The sequence below is a fragment of the Corvus hawaiiensis genome, chromosome 13 (genome assembly GCF_020740725.1).
Source record: "Corvus hawaiiensis isolate bCorHaw1 chromosome 13, bCorHaw1.pri.cur, whole genome shotgun sequence".
NCBI classification, from domain to species: domain Eukaryota; kingdom Metazoa; phylum Chordata; class Aves; order Passeriformes; family Corvidae; genus Corvus; species Corvus hawaiiensis.
In genome coordinates, this window is record NC_063225.1 from 2,301,407 (window position 1) to 2,323,632 (window position 22,226).

The window sequence follows — 22,226 nt, forward strand, 5'->3', positions numbered from 1 at the left end:
CTAAGAGAGGGAGGCAGACTTCAGGGATGTTTGGGGTGCTTTCTAAAAGCATGAAATGCACTTTATCACCCTTCTGGTTTTTAACATTACTTTCAAAATTGAACTAATGCAGTATATTTTTCTTTAAAACCTAGGTAAGATGCATGCTTAATATTTGGGGTGTGATGCTCTTTATTCGACTTTCCTGGATTGTAGGTCAAGCAGGAATTGGTATGTATCTTATTTAATATCATTCTTAACAGTGAAAGGGATAAAGAGGATAAACTATACATGATCATGATTAATATATAATCTGAGATGTGCATTTGCATGTTGAACTAAATAATGTTTTCAAATGCTTGCCAGGGTAAAAGACATTAATCCTCCAAACCATTGGAATTTTCCAGACTCACAGCCAAATTACTGCTTAGAGGCATAGATCTGTTAACTATGCATATGATCATCACATTTGAGTATTTCTGAGCTTTAGTGAAATTTGTATTTAGATCCTGTAACAGATGTAAACTTTATGACTTGGGCCAATTTCTAATATGTGCGTACAGAGTTAACCTTTAAGAGTTCACACTTTGCTTATCTGTGAAACCCAAACCTTGTCATCTACATATTATAAACAACACTTCTTCACACTTCTCTGCAAAGATGAAAACAGAACTGGAAGGAGGTCTCATCTCATCAGGATTTTGTTATTTTTAACTACAGAACAGCACTAGATACTAGCATACTATGAAAGACTAAGTTTAAAAAACTCTGTTACAGCTTTCATATAAATTAAATAAGTACATTTCACTGTGTGCTGTATCTTTGCTTCTTCACTGTGCAATTTAATTAATCCAAATTCCAGATCCCAGATCCCTGGGAGACTGGGCCCCGAGGCCTCCATCCAGTATTCTGCTGAGTGAAACTGGTGAGAGCAGGAAGTGCTCCCAACACTGCAAGAGCAGCTCAGAGAGGTGCAGTGTCCCACAGCTGGGTGGTACAACTCCCTCCTTAGAGCTACTGCTCTGGGGAAGCACAGAAACCTGAGCTGCCATGGCAGTGTCCCTCTGTGATCCATGATCATACAATCAGAGCAATGAGGCCCTGATCTTTGACTGGCACCCAGATGTTATGAAAAACAGCAATCCAAAGGCAGGATGGCAAGTATTCCAGTTTGGATGCTCACAGAATGGAAACATTAAGGGGTGTCAGCTCTGCTGGGCTTGGACAAAAGTCAGTGCTCAAAATCAGATTGAATATGTCATTCATATCCTTGTTAATGGAAGTGAGATGAAACATCTCCAAAAATTTGCATGGTTGAAGTCTTATTTCCAATAAAAAGCAGTAACTTCTAAGAAGTTTCACTTGAGCAAGACTGAGCTTTTAATAAAAGAGTAACAAATGAAACACTTATTAAGAAAAAAATCACAAACTTTCAGAGACACAAATAGGAAAAGAAAAACCAACCCAACAATAAAAGATGCAGAACTAAGCGGAAGAACTTTACTACTTCTGCAGCGCTCCATGCATGGCTCCAGCGCTGTGCCTGACAAAAGGGTGCTTTCTGATTTTATGATGCATACCAAATGAGCACATACAGCCCAGGGCACTCATAACTATATGCCTTGCCATGAAAATTCTGCATCTTAATATTGCCAAGACTTTGCTCTGGGGTTTCATGCAAAATTAGTTTTTAAGGGCAGTTTAGTAACTTATTGAGATCATCAAGAAGTATTACTTTGTTTTGAGGTGTGAGAACAGCCATAGGCAAGAGTAATTCATTTTGGAACAACTTACTTAGGAGCCATATGCCTGGTTTTCAATCTGAACTTTAATCAGATTTTAACACTAATTTGCACCAACATCAGTTACAACCTTTCTGCTTTCATTTTTAATTTTACCATTTTAACTCATTGATGAGCAGGCTCTTCTTTCTTATGCTTTATTGCTCTGCTCTTGCTTTTTTCAATTGCCTGTATTATGCAAGGGGGTTACTTTTACTTCTGAAAATGAAACGTCAAATTCCATTTGAATAATTTCTCAATGCATTTTTGGAATGCCTTTTGAGCAATCAGCTTTAAGTCCCCAGCCAAGCTGCTTAAGGAGAACAGTGATGGAAGCTCATCATCACCAAGGCTCAGGGATTTCACTGAGTCCTGCTACTAACATGGAAATTAAATGAGACAGTTAAACCACCATCTGGGCACCATTTATATCCCCATCATTAGAGGGCCAAAGAGAGACAATCCAATTATTTCCATGCCCTGATAGGCTATCTTGGGCAAAAGCTCTTACAGGGGAAAAAGTAGGATTCTGCAAGGTTCTCTGGTTATCATCAGCTAGGAAAAAAGGGACGGTATGGTTCTGACAAGATTACAGGTCCAAAACTAGGCTGGTATTTCCTCCTAACATCTGGGGACTCTCTGAGATCTGTATTTGTACCTATACATGGAATGGTTAGACAAAGACAGAGAAAAACACCAAGTTTATGCTACTTGAAAATCTCGAATATTACAGTTCTGTTACATTACATTATATTACAATGATGTTTTGGTTGAGTCATTTTATTTTATGCACTTTTTTTCTTAAATGGTAACATATTTTTTAAAAATTATCATTAAAGCCTTCCCATGAAGATGTTACTATGAAATCAGCAAAATATCTGACCCTATATATCATATATGTGTTAACAATATGAATTGTGAAATGCAACAAAACATCCTTGAAAAGTATCCTTAGGATGCACATACACTAACCAAATAATTTTAAAACTGCTTTGAGAATTATGTGTCTAACTTACTCAGTTTAGGAGTTAACAGCTCTTAAAGACATATTCAGCCACTTCTCAGACAAAGAATTTGCATGGCTGAACAATATCCTCCTATGTAATGGTAGCTGACCAAAAGGAATGACCATCTGGATTTTTTTATACAGACCTGCATATAAAACATTTGCATGACTAGTTATAGTAAGAGTTCAGAAATCAGTAAGATAAAAATGATTTATTAGAGGCTCAAATCACTTTAAATATCCTACACTATGTTATATATCATTTATGGCTCACAGATTACATTGCTCTGTCTTAAAGGATTGTGATAACATAGCTATAATTTAAGCAGCAAAGAACATTAATTCAGGGACTGGATGTCTATAACCATCCACTATGAACTGAACTCAGGAATCTGATCTGTAAGTCAGATGGTAGAAATACAGGAGATAAATCAATAAGTTTGAGTACTTCTAGCTCAACATCAATTGTAGGATCCAAGTTTCAATTCGGATGAGCCCTGGTCAATAAATACTACAAGCAGTGTACATTCTCCAGTTCCACACTGAATATCTACATACTCTGTGGAAACAAGGCAGATACTGCATAAGCCTTAGCAGTTCAGATAAAACTAAGAACTAATTCCAGGCTTGGCAGCAAACTGTAATTCTTTAATTTTTTTCTCCTGGTTTTCTCCCTCTCATAGATAGAAATGTGAGTAAAAGGAATAAAGTTGAGAGAAAATCATTATATTATTTCTGACTTAAATATATATATTTATAAGTATAAAGTATAAATATATATATAAATATATATATTTATAAGTATTAAGTATATATATATTATATACCTGACTTAAAAAGGATTTCTGGAACTACAGAGCCAAACTCCTCTTGGTAGTGGCAGAAATGTAACAGCAATGGCTGCAATTGTTCCTTGGGAGGTCCAGTTTGTACACAAACAAAGCTTTTTTATTGGGCAGGTGGTGTAGCCCTGGACATGTAATCCAAAGAAGCTGTGGGATATTTATCCATGGAGGTTTTCAAGAGCCAGCTAGCCAAGGTCATCACTGATTTAATCCTAGCAATAGTTCTGCTATGACTGGGAGGCTACAGACCTTCAGAAGTCACTTCAAATCCATGCTTCTGTGATTCTAAATCATACAAAGCACATTCTGCTCATGTAATTTCTAGCACAGTTTCACAAAGTTAACAGAAACACAGCCATATAGCCAAAGACTGGAAACAGTCTCAGATTTCAGACTTACACTGAAACCCAGTTACCTACAACTAACCACCTATTACTGATCTTCAGATGTTTGATTATCCTTGTGATATCAGCTAAAAAAGAAGAAAAATATTCTAAGTTCTCTATGACTATACATTACAGGTCACCTGTTAAAGTAAATGGCCTCTAAAAAGCAGTATTTTCATTTTCAAGTGTTTCTTCTGTGTTAGAGTAAAACTACTTTTTGCAGGGAAAGAGGCAGATGTGCAGAGTGGGGAAGCAGAGCACTTGATGGCTTGGCAAGTGAGGATGGGGAAGGCTCCCACTCAGGTCTTGTCGCTCTGCCTGACAGACTCTTTGTGTTCATGCACTATGAATCTATACTATGAATCTGATCCAGCATTTAATTTACTGATGAAAGACAATAGCATTCTTACAAGAGCTCTGGTTAATGTGTCAATCTCTTCATTTAAACAGCCAGGATGTGTGTTAAAGGTAGATACAAGCATCCATGTCAAGGCATGCCTGTTTGTTCATTTCCTTCATCCTCTGGAAATCATAAGAATTCCTGGATAGGGTACTCCCATCAGAAAGAATCACTGCTTGAAGACTGATGGGAATAATTTACTATCGTGACATGGACTTCATGAAAATGTTCTATAAGCCGCACGTGGTCAACAAACCATCTTTTCAGTTTATTGCTCTGATTCTGGCCTGAAAATTCAATTTAAAGAGAGAATGATTTGTAGGAAACATGGAACATGAGTAAAATATTTTATCTTCTTATTACTGACAGGTCTTGGAGTAATCATAATTCTTCTCGCCACGATGGTAACCTCAATTACTGGGTTGTCAACTTCTGCAATAGCAACTAATGGGTTTGTCCGTGGAGGTAAAAAATCTTAGGGTTACTAATGCTTTCAAGCCCCAGAAGGTATTTGTGCATTTTTTTCCTATGAGACAAACCAGAGGGACCATAAACCAAAGGGCATATCTAATGGAACTGGAAGGTAACAATGCTAGCCACCTCTCATCACAATTTAAGGCGTGTTTGCGTTGTCACTTCTAACAAAGCACAGATTTCAGTTCAGTCTGAGAAGTACATTTCAGATGTTCCTGCCAACTGCTGAGCAAGGGATGGTTCTGGCTTTTCATGGAGTTCTTTCACCTTTCAGCCATTTTTTTCTATTCAGAGCATTCCAGGTTGGACATTCTTCAACAAACTGAGCATGAGACATCTCTTCCTGTCATTTTGAAGACTGCTGCAGATCAGTGGCTATCTTCAGTTTAATGCCTTCTTTCTAACGCTCCTTACATTTCAGCCACTCCTTGGAAGATGGATGAACAATTTGGCTGTAAAAGTCTGTGTCAGGTATTTGATGAAACAAAGTTTTAGTGCATTTCAGAGCCTTTAAGTTATAACTGGTCTGGTCTACGCCCTGTGGAAAATGGCAAGTTCTTACTACGTCACTTAAGCAGAACAGGTACTGGAACACACTTGCATATACTTTCTTTTTCGGATCTTTCAGGTCTTGGAATCATAGTTATTGCTCTGAGTGTAGTAGTAACAACATTGACAGGTATCTCCATGTCTGCCATTTGCACTAATGGAGTAGTAAGAGGAGGTAAGTGAATATGATGTCATATAAAAATGTGCAGATTTGAATTAGAAAAATACATGGAATTGAGATAACTGCGTTATAAGGAAAGAAAGAATATGTATACTTGCAGTGATTTCTCCCAGTGGATCAACAGCAAATTGAAATGTGAATAGATTTAATGCAAAAAACATTAAAGATTCACTGCATCACTATGATGCAGGAGCTTAAACACTGTACCATGGAATGTGACCTTTCATGTTAACACTGGAATAGATCCATGTAAGTCAGAACCTTTCTGGAAGTGAGTTTCTCTCTCCTTTGTGTTACTATATCATGTATCATGAAAAATTGTAACAAGATCCACTTTTGCATGCTAATATGCACTAAAAAGATTTCTGGAATAGAAAGGCATACTGAAAAGTCTGAAGACAGAACCAGTACAAAGCACACTGCTTTTCTGCAGTGTCCCCTGTTAATATAGGGCAAAGTTTGATGCTATTTGTGAGATTAAAAGCACAGATTTCTGCAAGAACAGCTATGTGGGGGAAAAAAAAGCGAAAGCTGAGTGTTTAGTTGTGCTGAAATAACAATCATTTCTGTCTGCAGGTGGAGCATACTATCTTATCTCAAGAAGTCTGGGCCCAGAGTTTGGTGGCTCTATAGGACTTATCTTTGCCTTTGCAAACGCAGTGGCAGTTGCCATGTATGTAGTTGGATTTGCTGAAACAGTTGTAGAACTTCTTAAGGTAAATGCAGATATTTCATGCATATGATGAAATTGGTTCAGTTTTGTTTTGTGTGGCTGGTTTTTTTTTTTGGGGGGGGGGGGATGGTGATGGTGGTGTTTGTTTTACATAATGTATTTGCATAAGTAGTGATCTGTTTTAGTTAAGGCTTGAGGGATATCTTTAAAAGGGAAGAAGCTGGTCTGTCTAAACATGCCACAGAATGCTTCTTCATTATTTCTACCTTTTAAGTGTATTTCATACATTTCTTGACAATAATCTCAAAATCAGACAAAGAGCAGACATCCCATTATACAGCCAAATAACCCCAACTGCAAAAAGCCAGCTGGAACATGACAAACATGACATACAAACACGTGGTCTCACAAATCTCTGAAACTTTGACAGCTCACTGCTTTCTATTTCACCTTGTTACTTGATCCCACCAGTTGGGCAGAGAGAGACTGTTCTAATACTATTTCTTACCACTTTCAGGAGAGTGATACACTGATGGTAGATGAGTCCAATGACATCAGAATCATAGGGACCATAACTGTGGTGTGTCTTCTTGGCATCTCTGTTGCTGGCATGGAATGGGAAGCAAAGGTAAACCTTTAAAAGAATATAAAAGCAAGCAATATATTAACCTGCTGTACAGCATTTGTGTGTGAAGAATGCTATTCAACAGATGGAATTTTCAAAAGCACTCAGTTTCAGTTTATGCTTAATCTTTCTAAAAGCAATAGCAGTTTAATCATTACATTCAATGAAAGCCCAATTACACTCTGCCTTGAACATACATTTAAAAGCAAAGAGGAAGTTTGAGTTTTGCAGACAGCTTGGTTATATTGATTTTTATAATTCACGGCATCATTTAGAGCCTTGGCTATGTGCCCCTTTTGCCCTTATTTTTGATGCAGCCTGATAGAATAAACAGTAGTAAAAACAACATATGGTTTTATCACTGTACTCTCTCAAGCCCTACTCAGCAGAAGAGCTCTTCTTGTTACCCATTCCTCAATCTCTAATGATTTCTGCTATTCCTTCACCTGTAAAAAATGTCAGAATGCAAATTCAAATGGCAGTACTTCAGAGATTGGAATGCAGCTATCGAAATTGGGTCCAGAAACCAGGTCCAACAGCACCCTTGTTTTTGCACTATGCCGTGATGGAGACTAGAACAACTTGTAAAAGAGATCAGAAAACAATTTGATATTATAACCTTTGAAGTGAACCCCCTGCAACTAAAACATTATAACAATATAAAAAAGTCTTACACTTGATATTAATGCATTAACTGTTCCATTTTACCTTTTCTTGTAAGGAAGCTAAAATTAAATTGTAACACTGTATTTCATTATCCTCTAAGTAAAAAGCATCTGCTGTTGTCATCAACTGATTCAGCTATCTTGATTCCTGGTATTTTTCAAAAACTATAGAAATTAATAACCTGTTACAGGAAACAGATACAGATAACTTACTGTATAGCCATCTCCACAGCAACCAAGTTAAAAACAACAGGAGAATCTTCTTGTTTCTATTAATAGGCTCAAGTTATTCTTCTGATTGTTCTCCTTGTTGCCATTGCAAACTTCTTTATTGGGACAGTCATTCCTACCAACACTGAAAAGAAGGCAAGAGGCTTTTTTAATTACCAAGGTAAGCTACCTTGCTATCTATCATAAAATTGTGTTTGCATTCTTTTGACTTAAAGTAAGTTAAGGATTCCACTGAAAAACGTCACAAGATCAGAATCTTCTGCCCAAGTTTAAGTGAGCTTGCAAACAAAGGGAATGGATTTAATCTCTAATTTTGAGTTTGTCTCTCTGCTGCTGCAGCTGATAGCACAGTAAGATGCAGCTTGAGTCATTTATACATCAGTAGACCACAGACAAACTTTCACAGAGAGCTAACAGCAAATGCTGCAGTGATATTTCTGTCACTTCAGCATGGATCTGTAGCTCTGAGATGCAGACAAGCACGTCCACCTGGGGACCAGACTAAGGAAATCAAATTTACTTTGCTTATGATGTGAGACAGATTCAAACCCAGTTGTCCAGATGTGAAAGACTGGCTTATTCACCTCCTTCATTAAGTAACTTTGGAATCAACTCTTGTTGGTATATTTCATTCTCACCTATATTTGCAGCATCAATATTTGCAGAAAACTTTGGACCAGATTTCAGAAGTGGAGAAGGATTTTTTTCGGTGTTTGCCATTTTTTTCCCAGCTGCCACTGGCATTCTTGCAGGAGCCAATATCTCAGGAGATCTGAAAGTATGTATTTCATTAACTTCATTATACTAGCTGTAGTTTGGAAAAATAACAAGAAAACCAATCATGAATCAACACTGTATTCAGTTTTAGATCATGTCTTATTTTGGGAAGCAAAGCTCTCTCTTTCAAGTACCTGCTTTATCATTTAAAACATGCATTCACATTTTCTCTCATAATGCATTATGGGTATTTACAGAAATGATTGTAGCTAGATTTGGGTCATTTAAGAACATGTTTCAATAACCTGCAATAATGTATCATTAATGGTCCATTAGCAGCAGATGCTATAGGAGAAATTACATGTGTATCTCTTGGAGCTCATCTTTGGTTAACATCGATCCAAACATCATCCCAAAAAGCATACCTGGAAAGCTCATGTTTGTACTCACAAGAATCAGTGGAGACCAGCTTTTCATATTCAGGGTCATAGCAAGGGCAGAGCAAACAGAGAATTTAATGAAAGCAAGTATGTCCCAACCACATGTCACTATTGCTGCTCAAAGGAAAAGCTGCAAGCTTGCAGCTGTGACAAAAAAAGGAGTCTGAAGAGAAAGGGAAAGGAGGTCCAAGGGTGCCCAGTTGCCTTGCTGTGGCCATTCTGTCAGTTTCCCATTCTCCTCTTGCAGTTCAGCAGTTAAAGGAGATGGAATTTCCAGTATCTAAACATACAGGTAAATTAGAGACGGGAATTTAATTTTGAGTGTCCTCTAGTTTTCATGACAAAAACACTCAAAAACCGACCAAAATAAAAAAAGAAAGTCACCAACAAGACATGGCTCACAGCTAGATAACCCCAGAATGTCAGATAAAGTTATTTGGCCTTATCCTATAAATCCATTGCCTTGCAGACCTTAAGGATTCAACCAAAGGTCTGTTATTTCTGTATTGGCACAGCAGTCACAAGTTCACCAGATCCTACCACCCCTGAGAGCCAATTCTCTTTCCCTTCCTCACCCTGAGCTACATGCCTCAGCGTCTTTGTTTTCAGAGGACTGCTTTTCAAGCCAAGCACAGAGAAAATACGTGGAAACTGAGCCACTGATAGTGTCAGTGAGATTCCATTTTTAATTAAAAAACCAAAACCCATTGTACTTCTGCCCAGTGAGACTGAACCAGCCTCACACAATCTCCATCCTTTTATCAAACAAAAATAATTCTTTTGCCATATATGGTGTTCTGCCTGCATGGCAGACTCCCAAAGCAGCAGCACTTCTTCCATCAGCTGTTTGAAACAATCCAAGCAGACCTAGGGAAGCAGCTCTCCCGTTGGATCTCTGCAGTTGTTTCAGTCTCACAATAAGTGGACTTCTGTAACCAAGTCCTCCAGGCAGCAGATTTCCCATGGAGCATGTTTAGATGCATTAGACAAGTCTAATTAAATTAACCAGCCTCTCCAGAATCTAAAAGACAAGCTACGGAGTGTTTAAAAAGTGTAAAATTTACCAATCAAACTTTCTTTAGAATTTGTTGCAAACACCTACATCTGTGCTCCCGCAGCCACTACACACTCAGGTTGTGTCCTACTCCAGAGCCTACTTACAGGGACAGCTTCCCAGTGACTTCCTACTGACTTCAGTGGGGTTTAGCCCCTAAAGTGCTAACAGTATAGGAAATATGGGTTTAAATTTTAAAAATGTAAAACGTAAAAGTTGTCAAGTTGTAAGAAACTTTAACCTTAAGATGTAACGTTACAGAGTTTAGGATAACCACAAGATTCCACAAAAACAATGACCTAAAACATGCACATCAGAACTGCATAAATTTACCATGGTCTGAATGCAAAGGGTCTTATGCAGCTGAAGTGACTCCACAATTATTTTTCATCTCAAGAAATCTTTACCTCATTTAAAAATTATATTAATTACTAATACATTTAAGCAATTCATCCATGCTTCACAATAAACTCCATATTTCTATTTTGGTTTTTTACCCTGCAAGAAGGATCGTTATAAAAAGTCTGTGACTTAAAACATTCAACAAATCTTTGATTTACAAAACCTTGCTAAACCAACTTAAGAAGAAAATTTATAAAAAATTCTTCCTAGCACAAACAAACACACCCTAAATTGTATGGTTATCTAGCATTAAAAATCCCTTCAAAATTTACAGTGCAGATCTTTGGACTCTTACAGTTGCATTACTAAAGCTGATACTGTTGTGAGCCAGTCTGTAAGCATTGTAACCCAGCTGTATTAAATTATCTAAATTAAGTCAATACAGTGAAAGAAAGTAGCTGTTTTGAAGACCCAACTAACAATTACTGGTTGCAAAGCACAGAAGTACTACATCTGTCTTACCAATTAACCAAAAATGGTCTCATCTTGTCATCCACAAGAGTCTGATGGTTCAGTAGCTATTTACCCACTAGATCATTAAACATTAAAATAAAGCCAATTGCAATGTAAAGAGAGTTTGGAGTTCTAAGAAATGCAGAGCTCAGGACCCTCCTGTTGCTATAAATGTGAGCTTTGCTCCTGCAGAATATCCTTCACATGTGCAGGTAGGAGCACTGCACCACAGGAGCACTGCTCTGTCTGCATGCTGGGACCAGAAATGTTGGCGCAGGTCAGAGTGATAAAAATCAACTCTCTAGGGGTATCTTCACACCACAGTGTGGCAGAACTCTCAGCAGGCAAATGCAATCAGGCTGCAGCACACAAACTCACCGTGTTTCTCCTGTCACTGCTTTGTTTAAGGACCCACAAAGTGCCATACCCCAGGGAACAATGCTGGCCATTGTGATCACCACGATTGCTTACATTGCTGTTGCAATATGTGCAGGTAAGTACAGAACTTTGGCTGCATGTCCTCACTCCTACAGTTAAGTTTGAAAGCTTGGCATGCAAATGAATGATTAACCTCACTGCTTTTTCATCCCATGGATTTATTATGTAGAGAGAGAGTAGTTTTGCTTTTACTGTATGTCAAAACAGTGGTTAAAAAAAAGCAGCAACCAGCAGAAACCAAAGTCCCTGTCTGCAGCTGGACCTTCAGGTAACCTGTATGGTTATTTTTGCATTCCATTCAGTACAAAGACCACCAGCATATAGTATCCATGAGTATAATAAAGATCAAAGGAACCTCTGATCAATCTGCTGATCTTCTGCTCCTGGTTCACACTGAAATTTCACATGGCTTCTGCTTGCATTCACTAGTCTTACTGAACACTCACGAGAATCACAGGAACAGGGTAACACACATTTTGTACATTCTATGTCAAAGACAGAAATCAGTTGCCTGTCTCAAAGGAACTACACAACTACATGTTCTACAGTAGTGGAATATGAGGTAACAAAATGGACACGAGTGAAAAAGAGACCTGTACTGAAGCCATGAACGGTGTTGGAGGATTATGCAGTTAAATTCTCATTACAAGCATACAATAAATCTCTGGTCAAGAAAAATAATTTTGCTTTTGTATTTAATAAATGCAAGAAAAAGGGTTGCAAACAACACTCTTTCTTATGAGCAAATACCTCAATACCACAAGAAAGCCCAGCAGAGAACTCCCTTTTCTGGGAGATGACTCTCAAATCTTCTTAAATTCTATGGTTCTTGGACTTTATGCATAGGCAGAATACTTGACTCAAGCCTCAGCTCAGGCCGTTGCATTATTTAGATGAAATTTCCCCCTGCAATTAAAATTAAAGTAGTCATTCTTCACTTTCTTTTATAAATTCACTTTATATTATAAATCATTGTTGTTTATTTGAGAACGTTGCTCTGGTCTCACAAGAAGTAGCTGTATTTCAGCTTCAGAGCTGTGTATTTTTCAGTGTAATACTTCCTTCTTTTTTTTTTTTTAGTTCTTGTTTGTATGTTAGTTTTCTAAATAGCCACTGGGTATTTTGGGAGTCTTAATGTTTTTGATAAATCTGAAGGTATCATATAAACTTACATTTTGGCCACTAACGATGTTGAGATCAACACTGCAACTTCACGTTTTTCTTCTCACTTCTGGTGGCAAGCAAAAAAAAAGACAACATAAATATCAATAAACACAAAAAGAATATAGGTAATTTCTCCTTTTCAAAGTTTTTCTCATCATACTGGTATCAATAGGGCTATGACAATCTGAACAGTTGAGGATCTGGGTCTCTAAAGCAATTCTGTGTCCTTGTTACACAAATAGAAGGGTATGCCTAGACCTAAGACCCTCACTGACCTGTTTGCTTGGAATACTGGCACTTTTAAAAGCAGTGACAGGAGGACTAAAGACTTCTGAGTTAGTCAATTTATTATTGATCTGTCTGCTTCTCTAATCTCAGAAATATGCTAATCCTTATTAGTTAAGTGGCTGATTATTTTAAAAGTAACAGAAGCAAATATTTGCTTACAGACACCATGAGAATCTAAGTCACAGTAAAGGGCAGTAACCCCTGCCCAACACAAAACGTTGCTCTTTGGGATGAGTCTAAGGCAGCAGTTGGACAAAATGTGTGCAGTCTAGGAGTCAAAGTGTGGCAAGAACATTCTTTCAATGTCACAAGGAAGCAAACTAAAAATCTATCATTGTTTCCACAGCCTCCTGTGTTGTACGAGATGCTACTGGGAACGTCAATGATACAATTGTGCCTGGAATGAGCTGCAATGGATCATCTGCCTGTGGCCTAGGCTATGATTTTTCCAGATGTGCAAGTCAGCCATGTGATTATGGGCTGATGAATAATTTTCAGGTTTTAATGAGATAATATGTATTATCATATAGGCATATATTAGCATAATAAGAAATGCATGAATACATAAGTATGAACATGCAAAACCATTATTTGCAGACAACTAACTGCAACAGGACAACCACTTCTATCTAAAAAACTAAAGAACGATAGGAATGATGAAAGGCAAAAATCCCCTGCATTCCATGTTTACCTTCATACTGCCCATCACTAGCCTTCCTAACACTCTGGTAAGGTCTTTATATCCTCTTGTAACAACTACCATGCAGCAGTGTATGTTGTAACATCTTCAAACTGAAAGCCCAGACTTAACAGAGACCTCAGGAGCTCCTGTTAGATGAGTAACTCACGTCACTGCTCTTGACACGTGGATGTGATTTTACCTCAGGGGTGCTGTGGTCACTGCTAAAGGGTTGTGTCACAGTACAAAAACCAGAGGTCTGACTTCTTAAAAAAAGTATCCAAAAATAGTTGAGTGAAAAATCAAGTGAGAAGTAATGGAGTCTTTCTCCTAGGCCAGAGAGAGACTGTCTGCCATTTTTATTCTTCAAAATAAAGCTTAGGCTAAGCATCAAAGTAAAGCAGTTCTGCAGCCTGACAACCACAGCTCCCAGATCTCTGTTCAGCCCCTGTGCTTCATGGCCAGCGAGAGGAATTCACCACCCACCTGCACATGCTTTTCAACCAGTCATTTGTAGCTTTTAAAGTCACTCGCTTTTTCCCAGCTGGCTCTGCTAAATGACAGGGCTGGGCAACCACCTTAAAAGGGATATGCTCTCCCTTTCACAGACTACTTTCCCTTCCTTCCTTGATCATTACCATCCTTATTCCCACCTCATTTCAGCTGCCCACACTCAGGACACCACTTAAAATCAGTGACCTCCCCACAGCCAGACAAAGTTTTGCTTCTTGCGTTTACCTCTGCCAGACTAGAGCCAGAAAACAGTATGTCTTCATCTGACAAATCTTCAGGATTCACTGGTTTCTTTCCTGAAGTACTGCCCACACACCAAAAGCATCTGGCAGTCACATCCATCCATCTTTTAGTTTCCTTGTCTGGTGCTTCTCAACAACCTTTTCACTTCAGTAGTCACAGAGGCTGAGGGAGGCCTGACAGTGACCATCATTACTGTTTGCAGCACTGCAGTTTCATCAGCACCATCAGGCATTTTCTCTCATTTTTAGCCATATTAAATAATCAAGGGAAAAAAAACCCCAAACAAAATAAAGTGCCTCCAACCACATTTCATACTTTGGTGCTTTTTCCTGCCATTTCCATTTTCTTGTCCTCTACCATCTGACTATTTACTCATCAAGTAGAGGCTGTTTCTCATAGCAATCAGTTAGTAAAGGCAGTGAGGAAATCTCACAGAGTACTCATCTGCCCCAGCAGACAGCTGCATACTTGAATAAAAATTTGGCTTTGCCTCTATTGCTTTTAACTAAACCAGAAATAATAGTATTTCCCTACTTCACAGCTGGTTTATAGCAGATTAAATTTAGAACCATGAAAAGCAGAGACACATAGAAACAGAGCACTTAAATGGGTTTGTCATTAAAAAGTGCATCCAAATGCAAGCCTATTCGTTTTACCTTCATTTTTTTCCTAAAGGTGATGAGCATGGTGTCTGGCTTTGGTCCTCTCATCACAGCTGGCATCTTCTCAGCTACGCTGTCATCAGCTCTAGCATCTCTTGTCAGCGCACCCAAAGTCTTCCAGGTAAAATTAAACTATCCATTTCCTTATACTCAGTTTTACTTCAAAGACAAAGTTGAACTCCATATGCCAAATGTAACGTATATTTAAACAACACTGGCATGTGGGAGGAAGAGGCAGGGAAAACAATATGCAGAATGTTTTTCAGCAGAAAGAGGCAGGTCTTATCATCATACAAGGGCAATAATGCTTCTTTGGTCAGAGCTCAGCTTTGCTGCAGGAACATGGGATTCTCATGTGTCATAAATAGCTTCAAGGGTACTTTCAGGACCACTTCTGTCTTCTTGCAGAAAGCCACCCTGTAAGCACAGGAGCACCAGGAGCCCTCAGGACCATAAGATTCAGGTGCTGTCAGGTGTGCTCTAACAGGCTGTCCAGAAGCTGTCTGGGCAGCAGCAATGTGGACAGACTGGGAGCAGAGGGCATGGGACAGAGAGATAACCTGTAAAAATTACACCAAGCCACTGATTTGTACTTCAATTTTTCCCAATTTAGACTCTATTAGCTATTTAATTATCTTTTTCTTTTAAAGCACTGAATAAGCATTAAATGTCTGTGATTCTGTTTCCCATGATATAATAAGATAGTAGCACATTGTCTTATCACCTTATTTAAATGTTCACATGCCACAGCAGTTGATGTACTTGAAGCACGAAGACAGATTTAACTTTGGTTAGCAAAAGCAAGCTGCCACTCACAGACAGTGACTTCTGGTGCAAGAAAGTGCTGCTTAATGGAATTATGTGCTGATTTTCTTACCAGGCTCTTTGCAAGGACAACGTCTACAAAGGGTTGGAATTCTTTGCCAAAGGATACGGAAAAAACAACGAGCCTATCAGAGGATATGTCCTCACTTTTGTGATCGCCATGGCATTCATTCTGATTGGTTTGTACAATGTTGCACAGCTGCTATAGTATCATGTTCTGAAATTATACAAACTGGTACTATAATGTAATTAGTACCTATGGTTTGAAAAATTTCCAGTCAGGTAAGCTCTGACATAAACTCAAGCATACTCAAATTCCTGGTAGCAATTGCATTATTCTTAATGAAGGCAAAAAGAAACCAGCAGGGATTTTAGTGACTTCTCACCACCACCACAGCCTCATCTTCCAAGACGTGGAGTAGCTGCAATTCCTGTACACTCTGCTGGAAGAGGGCAGTGCTTAGAACTCTACCAGATAAGGCAAAGTCAGAATCTTTGAAAAGGGCTTTCCAGTTTATATTGCACATAGATCTGAGGTAATTTTGAGATAATTAGGAAGCCTATTCTGCCCAAGCCTTTCCCAAGTCAGCTCTAAAGCAAATCCCAGTTTACCAGCACTGGTGAAAGAAAATCCCAGCTACCACACTCAGCAGTTGCAGGGATTTTTAAATCAGTTTTTCCAAGATTTGAAATTCAAACTGTCTTACACTAAGTAAATAGGATGTCTAGTAAAGAGAATTCAGATCCCCAATAAACTGTAACTACAAAGAGTTTTTAAAAATGCATCCATCCTCTCAATTATGTATTTAAAATTCTGAACTTTTTATCAGATCTACATCATTAAGAGACAGTATGCTGAATCACAGTATCAAGTATAACCTTGCATAGCACATGATGTTATTAAAATCAGCATTAGCAGACATAATTCATATGAATGAAAGTAGATCAAGGTGGCCTTAAATTAGTAAGACAGGAAAATACTCAAGCTCTCCCTGGATGATAAATGCAGACAATGCTCAGATTTAATGCATCATTAGGAAACAGCTAGCCAACAATCCAGGAAACTGGTGCCTCTGTCTGACTTGTGTATGTGTCTCACAGCTGAACTGAATACCATTGCTCCCATCATCTCCAATTTCTTCCTGGCTTCATATGCTTTGATTAATTTCTCCTGCTTTCATGCCTCGTATGCAAAATCTCCAGGTGAGCCTGCATTCAGCCATGATTTAAATACGGGTTTTATAGTCTGATCTCTGGAAGTTTTTGACTGCATGTCAGAGAAAATTGCAGTATGTGTAAAGTATCTAAGCTATGTGATCTGATGTCTTATTGAATATGATGGCAGTTCATTTATCTCCAGAAGATAAAAATAATGGGTCCAGTCTTTACAATCCCTACAGTTGTACAGGATGAGAAAGGCTTTGGTGGATCCCACTGGAGCAAAAAAAGCTCCTTCTCAGGGTGGCTTTTTTCCCCTCACGATCACAAAACATGGGTGGGTAAAAGCTTATGCCAGCTCTGGCCAATGAAGTAAGCAAGGTATAGTGGGGAGTCATCATTCCCTTGTCCAAACCGCCAGTGAAATGTACAGGGAGGTTCCTAAGCACAGTACCAGTGCTACAAGTGATGCTGCCGGGAAGGGAACGTGCAGAGCAAGAGCAGGTCCATCAAACAGCACCAGCACAGCTCTGCAGCGCCCAGAAGCACAACTGTAAAGCACAATTGTGAAGCACAGCGAGGTCCTGTTCAGGGGTAACTTGAGATCCTCCCTCTACATTTGTGCAGCAAAGGAACATTCTGGCTGTCAGACTTGCGCACTGCCACGGCAGAATGATTCTCACCATCTCACGAATAAAGGGGTGACACCTTCAGGACTGAAGTCAATCAGTTGAGCAACACTGGTTTGGCACACAGGAAAGACAATTTCCTGCTTCTGTGAATTAATTATTCAACTCAAGGAGCGAGGAATACATTTTTGATTTCCAGTGTGAAGAAACTGCAGTAGCGACATAAATGCCTGCATCAACTTCCTTCCTATGGATCTGCACAGTGCCATTTGTTTAGAGGGCAGAAAAGATGAGCACTTCTGCTAATTACCTGCACAGCTGAACAAATGCAGATCTGCTCCACATGGCCTTGGAGCTGAGTGACAATTACCTCTAGAGATTTCATCTGCGTGCATCTGACTCTACTCTGCCACTACTTAACATTTCAGACAGAACTGCAGCCATTTTTCTTTTCTCATTTCCTCCAGTTAATTTCTGCCAATTCACAGTGATAGATTATAATAATTGCAAGGCTGCAGGACAGCAAATTTCTTCCCAGCAGGTCCCTCCCATTCCCTCATTACAAAGATGATCCAAGATAGAGTTGCTCAGCCTCTTCTGTGTTTTTTCCCTCTCCAAAGTCTACTCTGTAGAACACCTGGCAGAGACCTGCAAACCGTGAAGGCTCAGTGCTTGCCTCATCATTTTAATTGGTAGCAGGGGATGGAATCAGTACTGCAGCTGAAGAGCAGCAGGAATAATATCTTTTTAAAGTCAATTGCAGATGATTTTATTCTTCTGCCACAAGGCCAGGCAATTTCCAGGTTTAAGACAGATGCACTTACAGTATTGGGATAAACACTCCTCTCAGCAAGCATTTAGCTACCAATAATAAGTTCTGTGTATATGCACCAAAAGTACACAGCCACCAATTACCTGGACTTACAGGTAATCTCTTTCTGATGTTCTGAAATAATCTGAACCAGTAAACTTTAATTTTGCAAAAATACATATAAACAGAATAGCTACTCAAAGCCAAGCTGAACAAAGCAGTAGGAAAGAGTGTAGAAGAAGGCCTGTAAGACCCAGTATTTTATAAATTGAAACCTACATCAGCCAACACCTGAAAGTATCTGTTGATACGATGCCTGAGATTTTACAGGTATCTCTCCCACCCCTTCTGACAGTGCCTGAAACAAACTGTACATGGGTTTGTATGCACAAAAATCATGGATCACCATTTTATCAATATATTTTATGCTCTTCCAATTTCCTCAATTCTCTTTAAACAGGTTGGAGACCTGCATTCAGATATTATAACATGTGGGTGTCACTTTTTGGAGCCCTGCTGTGCTGCGGGGTGATGTTTGTCATCAACTGGTGGGCAGCTCTCATCACTTATGCCATTGAGCTCTTCCTATATATTTATGTAACATATAAGAAGCCAGGTAAGGCCAAACCCCACTATTATTATGTGTATATGTCATGCTGCTAGACTGGATTTTAAAGGAATTAATTCTGCTTACAGAATTAGAAATTATTTTTCTGTGCTATCTTTATTTAGAGGGAAGTCTGGACCATCCCATTAAATTCCACTTTATATAATATAGATTAAGTTGATAGTCTGGTGACTGCCTGTTTAACAAGAATTTCAAGTATGGTTCAGGGTTTTCTGTAAACATTCCAGCAGGCTGGTTTATTCCCACATCTTTATGACATTTGGGTTTTTACTTGAGTACCGCTCAGAATTTTTTTCCACCCACGCACAAAACCTTACCTGAATTTTGCAGTGCTCTTAGCTGACTCAGGCAGGGTCCTGACTCAAAACGTAAACCTGCTGCCCATTATACAACAAAAATGCAAGATGAATTACTCATGAACTGATCATCCTCCAGCACCTCCCTACAATTCCCCAGTAAATCAAGACAGACGGGCCCACTTTACTGCTGGAAAAAAACCACTCAGTAGCTCAGCAAATCACAGGAGCTGTCCTCAAAAGCCTGTGTGCTGTACAAGACTAGACAGTCTGGCTAGTCATAACCAGGACAAACTAACCCAGGCTCAGATTTCAATGCTAACCACGTGAATTAATTCTGCAGCAGAAAACATAAAACAAAACCAAGAAATAAAAGAGGCAAGGTTCCCAGCAATAGATGTGCTTTTATTGGAGTGAGCTTGGGACAGCAACACCTGGTGTGAGACTGTGTTATTCTTTTCTGTGTATTGCTGCACTGTTGTCTGTCCTCCCTATCTGTACTCTCTCACACCCACTGGCATGGTCTGTGCTTCTCTCCCCGTAAATATATCATCAGCTGTAGGAAAGCACACCCACCTCAAGGCAATTGTCAAAAACATTCCAGGATTTCTGCCCTTTCCTTGTATATTGACAGTGTCCCTGATGCAAAGTACCACCTTAAAGCTTGGTCACATTCACTGAAGACAGTGTACAAAAGCCCTCTATCTCCTGCTAAGAGAGGGAGTTTTCTTCTGCACTAATTTACCAACAACTGGAGGGTTCAGAAAAAAGTAACATTCCTTAGAAAAGGAGACTACACAAATCTCCACTTAGTTGCACTAAATATTGGCTTTGTATCTTGGCATAACAGGACTTGTTCTGCATTCATGTAGATCTCAAAGTGTAGAAAGACATTTCTTATAGGTCTCCATTGACCAAACAGCTGCACAGTAATGAGAAAATATGTATATGCCAAAACTGGGCTGGAGAACAATTTTTGGCCTATACAGCAGAATAGAGCAAACTGGAATTCAGAGTGTTCCTTCCTAGTGTTTCATTTGCCCTTCCTGAAATTCCACACCACATACATGACTCAGGGCTGTCCATTTTCTAAATGGGAGAAGGATACAAAGTTAATGCAACAGATAAGAAAATAGTTTTTAAGCAGGGGAAGAACTTTCCCTACAATATTTAAATAAAGAATGAAAATATTTACTTGCATGGGATTTTCTGCATCACACAAGCAAAGCCTATTCATTCTATTATGGTCTGTATCTATGAAGTATGACAGGATATACTCTGCTTTTCATAGAGAACACCATTGCTGATTTTTGCAGCAGAATGTGGGGAAAAGCCCATGGTTTAATATGCATTATTTATCTTTATTATATGCAGAAGTAAACTGGGGATCCTCCACGCAGGCTCTGTACTTTGTTAATGCCTTAGACAGCGCTCTGGCATTAACCACAGTGGAAGACCACGTGAAAAACTTTAGGTAAGATTTCCAGTGAACATTAGAATGGCTTGTCCTGAATGTGTACATCAGCCAATTATATACAACCTCTTTTTTCTCCACCAGACCCCAGTGCTTAGCACTAACAGGAGCTCCTATGGTCAGGCCTGCTCTGCTAGACATCACACACACCTTCACGAAGAACAACGGGCTGTGTATCTGCTGTGAAGTGTACACGGTAAGGGAACTCACACAAACCCCACTCAGCACCAGTGGGGGCTGCAGGTCTCCATTACACATTCCACTCTCACTCAGCACACAGTGTTCCCACGGGTGCTGACTGGCATCTGTGCACTCCATGAAAAAGATTTGCACTGAGAATGAATTTTCTCATAAAAAACACAAAAGCTATCGGCTGATACAAAGCCTGCTGGTAAATGCCTCACTGAGATGCATTTCAAAGTCCATAGCAGGTGAACCCAAAAAAATGGTTTGGAAAAAACCAAACCAAACCAAAACATTACAAGGAAAGATTTTAGGCTTAGAAAATGGAAAACCCCCAAACCACACAACACACAAAATTTGAAGGGTTACTGTGTGAGAGTCAAATTACCCAGGTTCTGTTTTCAGCTTTGTCACTGATTTGCAGAGTTGGGGTTTGGCAAGTAATTCAGCTCTCTTTTTGGTGGTTCCTCCAAAACTGTTACAATGCTAATTTTGAGGATAAGCATGCTCTTCTGAGATCTAAAGAGAGTAGCAAAGTATATTTCTAGATATAAATACACAGCAAATTATGTATCTTAGAGGATGAAAATCTAGTCTCTCATTAGGACAGAACAAAAATAGATAGGTTTGTAGTATAAGGAGAAAATGTATTTTAAATATTACAACGACCTTTTAATTTTGAGAGAGAGAAAAAAAACCCAGCTCCTGGCACTAAATGGGGCTGCAGAATCTAGATAATAGAGTCAGTCCAGCCAAGATAATGTATTCCTCTACAGGAGTGTAGGAATAATTCATTTGATGCTGCCACATTGCAGAAGCAGAGTACGGAAGATCCACACGTGATTCTTCCCAAATCAAATGAATCTATAAAGATTGACTGGTCCTAATTCCCCCCTACTATAATTATTGTTAGATTTCCCACTGCATTCAGTAAGTGTAGAACCAATCCCAACAAGATCCTGAGACTATGCAGCTTCCTAAAGTTGAGTTTCAGCAAGTTTTCTGAATTCTTAGGCACGTTTCTCTGTTGTTAGTACTTTCTATGGAGACCTGAGATTTCATTCCTGTCTATACAAAAAACCCCCAAAGACTACTTTGTTAGTATAAGCTTTGTAATTGTTTGGGGGGGCTTTCTAATTATTTCTTCAGCAACTTAAGTGAAATTTGATTTCCTTGGTAATAAAAGTGTGACAAAATGAACCTTTATTAATTGTAAAATTGTGGTAAAAAGTGGATGATAAAATTCCTAGCAATCGCATTGAAGAGCAGCCTGCAATATATATCACAATACAGCAAGACTATTCAGCCATAAATGTAACACCCAGCACATTTTGCCTCAAAAGCTGACATGCTGTTAGCTATGCATAAAGTTTT

General features: G+C 38.9%; 1 protein-coding gene and 1 long non-coding RNA gene across 9 annotated transcripts in view; one reads left to right on the plus strand and one right to left on the minus strand.

Annotated features, from left to right (window-relative positions):
* LOC125332451 overlaps positions 1-22,226 on the minus strand; it is a 57,968-nt gene that overhangs the window by 13,925 nt on the left and 21,817 nt on the right. For all 7 annotated transcript variants that reach the window (XR_007206499.1, XR_007206497.1, XR_007206496.1 and 4 more), the window contains 5 exons: positions 12,472-12,530; positions 12,050-12,205; positions 8,434-8,567; positions 7,778-7,919; positions 6,783-6,908 (listed from right to left, as the gene is read on the minus strand). This is a non-coding gene — a long non-coding RNA (uncharacterized LOC125332451). The remainder of the gene's footprint in view (positions 1-6,782; positions 6,909-7,777; positions 7,920-8,433; positions 8,568-12,049; positions 12,206-12,471; positions 12,531-22,226) is intronic.
* The window catches only part of SLC12A1 (solute carrier family 12 member 1), a 43,306-nt gene that overhangs the window by 5,043 nt on the left and 16,037 nt on the right, over positions 1-22,226 (plus strand). Inside the window, exons 3-16 of one of the 2 annotated variants that reach the window (XM_048317272.1) lie at positions 135-210; positions 4,767-4,862; positions 6,178-6,317; positions 6,792-6,902; positions 7,844-7,955; positions 8,446-8,573; positions 11,270-11,354; positions 13,098-13,249; positions 14,862-14,969; positions 15,729-15,852; positions 16,775-16,876; positions 18,732-18,887; positions 20,570-20,669; positions 20,754-20,865. In XM_048317272.1, coding sequence (XP_048173229.1) covers positions 135-210; positions 4,767-4,862; positions 6,178-6,317; positions 6,792-6,902; positions 7,844-7,955; positions 8,446-8,573; positions 11,270-11,354; positions 13,098-13,249; positions 14,862-14,969; positions 15,729-15,852; positions 16,775-16,876; positions 18,732-18,887; positions 20,570-20,669; positions 20,754-20,865 — 1,602 coding nt within the window. Of the gene's footprint in view, positions 1-134; positions 211-4,766; positions 4,863-5,499; positions 5,596-6,177; positions 6,318-6,791; positions 6,903-7,843; positions 7,956-8,445; positions 8,574-11,269; positions 11,355-13,097; positions 13,250-14,861; positions 14,970-15,728; positions 15,853-16,774; positions 16,877-18,731; positions 18,888-20,569; positions 20,670-20,753; positions 20,866-22,226 lie in introns of both variants that reach the window. The other variant, XM_048317273.1, reaches the window with a different exon arrangement.